Source organism: Anopheles marshallii, chromosome 3, assembly GCF_943734725.1.
Source record: "Anopheles marshallii chromosome 3, idAnoMarsDA_429_01, whole genome shotgun sequence".
NCBI classification, from domain to species: Eukaryota; Metazoa; Arthropoda; class Insecta; order Diptera; family Culicidae; genus Anopheles; species Anopheles marshallii.
In genome coordinates this window covers 72,075,970-72,084,072 of record NC_071327.1, presented here as the reverse complement: position 1 = coordinate 72,084,072, position 8,103 = coordinate 72,075,970, and the positions used below count along the sequence as shown (strand labels likewise).

Here is an 8,103-nt window from a genome sequence, read left to right as displayed (position 1 = left end):
ACCTGTGTCTTGCACGTACAGGTTTTGTTGGTGGTCTTTCTCTTCGCACCACAGAACAACAGTACAACAATCAACCAAACTGCACAGAAACTTCCATCAGACGCGTGTGCTGCTTGAAAACTGATCTACGACTGAGCAATGGTGAAGTTCAACCATAAAACAGTTCACTGTACGCATTACTCTTGCTTTCGTGATGTTGCCGCTGCTGCGCGATCTATCTCCCGCGACTCAGATACCGTGAAAGCTCCTTCTGGGCTCCACATGATGAAAAGAGAATCGCGGAAGCGCACGGTCAGATAAACACGAGAGGATGGCCACAGCACACTCTCTCTCTCACGATCGATGCGATCATCGCCCAGGAATGGGCTGTCTCTGGAATGTCTCTAGGTAATCGAACGGGATATTTATTGGCGGTCCTGGTTCTAAAGCAACGCCTTCCAACCCTTCCGACCAGATGTGATTGATAACGTTGTACGAGCGCGACCTGCTAAATGAAGCTACGAATCAACCTTTGGCACAATTGAAGGCAACATTGTTGCAGCTAACGTGGAACATTTTTGTATAACATCGTTTAAATTACTACGCTAGTCTACCTAATACGGCCTGTGTGAATACTTGTCTTGAATATTTAAATGAAAATTAACCGTATAACCCTTTTGAACTTTAGTACTCCCCGCATGCCCAAAACAGGAAGCGTTCCACATCTCTGGAAGTTGTTCTAGTCGCAGCACGGTACTAGCGTTCTCAGTCTCTACATTACCGCTTTCGTGATATCACACAACTTTTGTACTGTGTTTACAGAACAAAACTATTATCAATAGCATTTTATTTAAAAATGACGATTTTTAAATGGTTTAAAGCTAAAATAATTCTACTAACCAGATTGATTGCAGCGTAAAGCTCAAATCTGTGTACGTCTCAATATTCATAATCTTTATGCTATTTATATACATCTGAATGATACCTTATATTCTAGAATTAATTCAAAATATATGTACATAAGCTGGATGTCGGACATAACACACCCAATAATTTTTAATTCTAGTTGAACCTATCTTTGATTGAAAGAATTGCGGCCAATGTAGCGAAGTTCATTAGTGGAGAATATTGATACGAGTTGACAATTTTTGTATTATTTTTTCTAATTATAGCTACAACATTTGTCTGTGATTTTCGAAAGAAAGATTGTTGAAAGAGAATGATAGTATTTGTATGAATCTAAAGGATAGTATAACACGTGAGTAAAGTGATTGCTAGTGTTCGTAGTTTCTTATCTATGAATATTCGCTTTCACAGCAATTGTTATTTCTAAATAATAATAATAATCTAAAAAACTTTTATTTTTGTTCAAGTTTCACAGCAATTGTTATTTCTAAATATCAGGCATTTTAGTTCATTATTCAGTAAACTTGCTCATTTAGTTTAGTGTTTGAATGGAAAGATGATTGATTGATGTTCAGTAAATTTGCGCCAAATAATCATCTGTGCCAGTTATTTTAAAGGACAAGCTAAATTACGTATTAATCTACATCATTCTGTCTTTATGCATACACATGCTGCTCAACAAGTAACTTTCTGAATAATATAACAACATATTCACAAATAGATCATAAGAATTGAACTGTGTTAGCTCCACATGATACATACCGCATAAAGCATGTGAAAACTCACGCAGCATGTTTAGATCCGAAAACTCCCTAAATGTATGCAATGTGCTATACGTATTTTTTTAGAACTACGCCGCGCATACTTCCAACGCATCTTGTCAAATTTGTTTTCCAAAATACGCGAAGTATTAACGCTCACATACTAACAGACTATTCGACATTTTTTTAGGAATTCGGTTCCATCTCCAACAGTCTTCAAATGTACATTAAAACTTTGTGATATAATGTTGCAACTGCACACTGTGGCGTTGTTGTAGGCCTAAAAATATACAAGCATAAATTTGTTCAATTTACCGAAGGCGATACCAACCAGAGCGTCGTTCTAACCTTTCCCCTACTCGGCGACATCTGTTCGCAAACCGTCTGACGCAGCTGCTGTACTTCGCGCGGAAACAAAAACGGAGGGAAAATCGGTTTTTTCATTGCCTCGGGATTACGTCACAATATGAAATTTGTTGAGAAAAAACATAATTGAACAATTTTAGAGACTTGAGATACAAAAAGACGAATAACGTGTACTTCTATTTCAATATGCTATGGTACAGAACGCAATGAAACAAATACCCAGCACACTCCTAGCAGGCCACATGAACATAACTCGTACAAACAAGAATGAACATGTTCGTACATGATTTTACAAGGGACAAAAGCCCACCCGTATTGCCAACTTGACAAAGCGAAAAGAAATCCCACATTTGCCAACACCATCGAAGCAAGCCAAGCGCGTATGACCGACGCCATACTTTTTCGCGCCCAAAAGTGGCTTGAGTCGACGTTGAAAAGAAAAATTCAGATTAGCAGGGGTGGTGTTTAATGACGCTTGAAAAGGAAATTAACTTCCCCCTGTTGGTTTTTTTTTACTCATTTTATCACATTCTGGACATTCAGTCGGTTGGTGCTTTTGAATTTCGGTCGTCTTGGTTAGGTAACGAAATATTTCCGTACACGAATGCCTCGGATAAAGCAAATCCACGAGAAACAGGAAAGCATCCCCTGCACCCAAGCCACGCCACATGGACGTACGCTTGTGTAGGTTAACGCGCAGTTTCGACAATTTTCGCATCACCTCTCCCTGCTCTTGCCAAATCACACATAACCTCATTGTCACAAAACCGAGAAGGTGAGCCGATATCTTTCGTACGAAGAATTTGGTGGCCCTGAAAAGGGCCGATTTGATGCGATTCTCTCTCTGAATCCAGTGGGCGTCGAGTTCTACCGCTTAACCTCCGAAACCGTACAGCGTGCGGCCCTGGCGTTTCAGCGCGTAGACGACATCCATGGCGGTGACTGTCTTCCGCTTGGCGTGTTCCGTGTACGTGACGGCATCACGGATGACGTTCTCCAAGAACACCTTCAGCACGCCACGCGTCTCCTCGTAGATCAGGCCCGAGATACGCTTCACTCCTCCACGGCGGGCCAGACGGCGGATAGCAGGCTTGGTGATACCCTGGATGTTATCACGCAACACTTTGCGATGACGCTTGGCTCCTCCTTTGCCGAGTCCCTTTCCTCCTTTGCCGCGGCCAGTCATGATGAATAAGTAGCTATACCGACGATGCGATGTTCACAACTGCAGAACTTAGAATACCGCTCCGTAAAAATTTTCGCTCTATTTATAGAAACCTGAGAGGCGAGAAATTGTGTACATACACGGTTACCGTTAGTAAACGTGTGTGCGTGAAATTTTTTCTTTTGTTCTGTCATGTTGAACCGCTTCTTAACCGGTTCGACGCCATGTTGGAAAGGGAGATGATAGTGATGGGCAACTGCACTGGGATCGAAACCGTTCCGGAGCTTACATAAAATGCGAAGTGAATTATTTTACAATTAGAGTAATATAATTTTGTGATGCAAACAAATGTTTTTTTTTAGTTTTTCAATAACAACAGAACATGTTTCTATTTCGTCGTAGGTTCAGTAGGTGCAAGAGCATTCCGCCGTAGCAAGGACTGACTATCCGGCTATGTGGTAACATGACTATATATGGCCTAGCCGTTTCATAAAATAGGTGCACGAACAGAGGCGGCTCCAATCCATCGGTAGAGCGTGTTCATGTTGAATTTATTGAACCTATTCTAATGGGTGCAGCACCAAACGGGTTCAGGTTTAACTCGCATGTCCCATCACTAGCATAGACCGCTTCTTGAAAGGAACACCAAGTGATCCAGCCTTTAAGTTGGATCACTTCGTTGACTGCAGGGCACTGCAACCTTTTTTAGGAATAGCTGAGGGAAAAAAACCAAAATTTATCATTTGAAATAAAACGAATTGCTGTAAGTGTTACTACTCCTCTTATGCTTAAATCGCAGTAGCGTACTATATCGCTTTGATAAAAAATATGTATTTAAGTTACATACAAATACAACAGAAACTTAGCAAAAATTGGCTTTGACGGGTTGTAAAAAGAATCATTAAATTACTTTCCTACAGTTTTAGTTCGAGAAATTAGAAAACTTTTTACAATTATCAACTTTCCACAGTTGCAAGTAAAAATTCACTAAATGCCTGATGCAATCTGATAAAAGTGTTACGACCCCTGAACTAAAGTACGTTGCGTTTCCGCCAAAACTTGAGTTCAGTGGCATGAACCGGTTGGTTGTGGTGGTGTGCGTGTGCAGCTCAGTCGAAGCAAAACCGTGTGGGTCCTGCGTTAGTGTGTGTGAGAAGAAAAAGGGTATATAAGCAGGCGCCGGAGCTCGCAGACATTCAAATTGCGCTTTGTTCTTGGTGACGAACGTGTGAGTAATCGTGAAAGTATTCTAACTGCGCTTGACTTGGTCAAATTGAGGAAGAGAGTCTGACTTAGAAGCATCATGGCACGTACGAAGCAAACTGCCCGCAAGTCGACTGGAGGAAAGGCTCCCCGTAAGCAGCTGGCCACCAAGGCCGCCCGCAAGAGCGCACCGGCCACCGGTGGCGTGAAGAAACCTCATCGCTATCGTCCGGGCACGGTGGCTCTCCGTGAGATTCGTCGTTATCAGAAGTCGACGGAATTGCTGATCCGCAAGCTGCCGTTCCAGCGGCTGGTGCGTGAGATCGCTCAGGATTTCAAGACGGATCTCCGCTTCCAGAGCTCTGCTGTGATGGCGTTGCAGGAGGCTAGCGAGGCGTACTTGGTCGGTTTGTTCGAGGACACCAATCTGTGCGCGATCCACGCCAAGCGAGTGACAATCATGCCAAAGGACATTCAGCTGGCTCGTCGTATCCGTGGCGAACGTGCTTAAGAATCTGCCGAACCAACAGCTCATTCTCATCAAAACGGCCCTTTTCAGGGCCACCAATTGATATTGTCAAAAGATATTACGATGGTTCCTTCTCTGGGTTGGAAATGGGTTTTCAGGTTATGTGTACGCTCATTAGCGTGGGTACGCTTGAAAATTTTCCATACGTGCGCGTTGAGCTTAACTCATCGCCGTCTTCAGACCGGCTTGGCTTGGGTGCAGGGGTCGCCTTCCTGCAACGCGCGAGTAAGTCGTGCGAATTATTTCTGCGTTATTTTAATTATGTTGTCTAAATTATATTGAAAATCATTACGTGGAATGTGGGAAAAGCGAATGAAAAGCCTACAAATTAAATGCGTCGTACATGCGCATGTACATCAATCGTACCAGCTGCGTCACAAGGCCGACCCAAGCCGATTTTTGGGCGCCAAAAAGCGTGGCGTCATCTGTGCGCACGCGCGCTTGGCTTGCTTCGATAGTTCGCCCATTCAGTTACTTCATTGCTTTTCACTTTCTTCGCGGTAACAGACAAAGGTCCCATAGCAATATCATGTACAAACATGTTGGTACTGGTTTGTGGTAAGTTCTGTTAGTGTTTCGGGAAGCGTTTTTTTTTTTCATTCTTGTGCATTGTTCATTTAATTTTTTCCAAGTATTGCCGGAAGCTCAATTGTTCCGATGTGTCGAAGCTGTAATGGAGAAGGGGAAACGCAATGAAATTAATCGTTCGTTTCGTGTCGTAATATTAAGCAACATTGTTTAATATCTTTTTTGACAAATCCTTTCAGATAAATGAAGCGAAACATTGCGTTCGGAATTCTGGATGAAGCACACAAGCCCTGAAGAGGTATAATGACGAAATACTGGGACAACAATGAGTACAATGTGTGATATTACTTTAGTGATACAATTAAATTAATATGATCCTTCTTATTTTAGGCTTACACGAACGTGGCAATTGCATCTTGGAATCAACACTCATGGAAATGTGTTCTATAGCGAAATATCCCGTGAGTACGTTCAGGCCAATATCATAAAATAGAATTTAAAATGAGGATATAACATCCATACATTACATATGGAAAACCATATACCCAAACAAAAGGTATACATTAAGCGATTTGTCTGATACGAAAAATTGGAATCATATTAATTACTGGTATTATAGCCTGTTAGGTTGTTTAACTTAATATATCAAAACTAATACATAAACTATTGAATTACGCAGATATATAGCTAAAACTTTCGGATCTTTCGGATTTGACCACTTGCCTAATTGCGATATAGCAATGATGTTAGCTTCTTTGTACTGTCTAGGATCGTGGAATTAACATCGTATTATGTTACTTGTTTAACATTTTCTGCTTTTACGAAGATGTAAGAAACTAGACGATTTTTTATATTTGTTGACACAATGTATACCGCGTTGATTAATGCTAGTTCCGTCTGGATAAGCATTGATGCAAAAAATTAACGTAGCAATCGATGTATCTTAAAGCGAACCGTCTAGGCTAGATATCTACCACCTGATTGAATCTCTTCTCTAAAATGGATAATAATAACCATTTTATCTGTTGTAAAGGAGAACGTTCTCGAACTAATACAATTCCTTATGGAAGGAAATAACAAAACCGAATGAAACAGTAAACCACCAAACAAATAAGTGATACGATTTCAAACGGTCCTATTCACTATATTATATTTCCATATTACGTAGTTCAGGCAATTACGGTATGGTCCGATATAGATTATTACATAAATCCGAGTACGTTGGATTTATTGGGTAAACGTTGAGTTCGGTAAACTTTTTTCCGCCAAAAATTGCACGGATAGCTCTAAACCTTGTGGTTTATGTCTGTAGTTTTCAGACGATTGTTATTACCTGCAACATTCTATTAACCATGTCCATGTGTTCAAAGTATGTCGTATTCCTACGCATATACACAAACCGTTTACCTGCAATGGTTTTATGACCCGGGATCGCCAGTTAGAATGTGAAAACGATCCTTTCTTTATTCCATTGTCATAGACAAGAGTCATATTTCAAGAGTTAATAATCTTTCAACTACTCCTGAGAAGTAAAGTATTTCAGGTGTTTATGTTTATAGCAGCATAAAATGGCTTTATCGCTTTAGGTGAAGAATATAGCAGGGTGGAATTTACAGTTTTCATTGATGTACGACAAAATGGTAGTTTGTACGAGATTTTACAGATTTTCGAATAGAGGTTTCGGAAGAAACTTTGTCTACTTCTTATATTGAAGCCTTCCCGAGTATAATTGTAGTACTTTCCTCAACAGCAAATCGTTGGATTGATTGTAAGATTCGTACGCCTGGTGGTATTCAATATATGTAGAATGTATTTCATTTGCTATGTAAGTCAGTAATTGTTTTCTTTCTCTGGGATCAATTTGATGGCCCCTAGTATTTTCAAAACAACTTCAACTTAACGTCCGATTTAAATAAAAAAAAAATGTCATACGTTCTTATGTTATCGTTGGCCAATCATTGAGAAAACTATGTCGATATATTTTTGTAAACAACATTTGTTGGAGTAATTTTGCTACCGTTACTAGCGACTGTCTTGAACAATTAAACTAAAAAAACAATATCTATTAACGCTCTCTGATCGACTCTAATAGTAGTGATTCTATTGGGTACGTTTCTTATCCTTATGTTGAAGATTATGACCGATAAAAGTGATTGTATCTAGTTATGCGATAAATATACAACCATTTTAAGTTGCTCTAATAGAAAACTCTACAGCGAATCGTATCTTACCGAGAGCAGCCTTAGCTTAGGAGCAACGGGATGTAGTATGTTGTGTCTTTCCTATGTTGGGCTTTTAGTCTTATCAGTCACTGCACGACTGAATCTACTGCTATTCTGAGTTACGTAAACTTAACTTCCTACCACACTATCAGAAAGCTTAACATGTAAACGTAATAAATTACTTCTCACTACTGTTCGCTACGGTTGTAGCTTACGATGCTAGTGATCGCTACTACTACGTGATCCCTCGCGTGATGGTAGTAGCATTAATTGATGCGATAATTTGCTGGCGCATTGGGCATCCCCTATGCAGGGTGTCTGGGGAGTTGTAGCGAAAGTGCATTGGATGCACCCCTTCCCAAGAAATTGGCAAAAAGGAACGCGACGATCAAGTTCGGTACGAGCGACATTGTACGGTTTGTGCCTCGTTTAACTTCTGTCATT

General features: G+C 40.5%; 2 protein-coding genes across 2 annotated transcripts; one reads left to right on the top strand and one right to left on the bottom strand.

Moving 5' to 3' along the window:
* Window positions 1-2,886: 2,886 nt before the first annotated feature.
* LOC128713761 (histone H4) lies at window positions 2,887-3,198 on the bottom strand. The gene has a single exon (XM_053808628.1). The coding sequence runs from the start codon at window positions 3,196-3,198 to the stop codon at window positions 2,887-2,889; it is 312 nt and encodes a 103-aa protein (XP_053664603.1).
* A 1,276-nt stretch (window positions 3,199-4,474) lies between these two features.
* Window positions 4,475-4,891, top strand: LOC128711654 (histone H3). Its single transcript, XM_053806537.1, has one exon. It carries the CDS (start codon window positions 4,481-4,483, stop codon window positions 4,889-4,891), a length of 411 nt encoding a protein of 136 aa, XP_053662512.1. The 5' UTR covers window positions 4,475-4,480.
* The last annotated feature ends 3,212 nt before the right edge of the window (window positions 4,892-8,103 follow it).

Bases quoted from the DNA above. Each gene is read 5' to 3' on its own strand.
- LOC128713761 (XM_053808628.1), bottom strand. From the start codon at position 3,198: ATGACTGGCCGCGGCAAAGGAGGAAAGGGACTCGGCAAAGGAGGAGCC.
- LOC128711654 (XM_053806537.1), top strand. From the start codon at position 4,481: ATGGCACGTACGAAGCAAACTGCCCGCAAGTCGACTGGAGGAAAGGCT.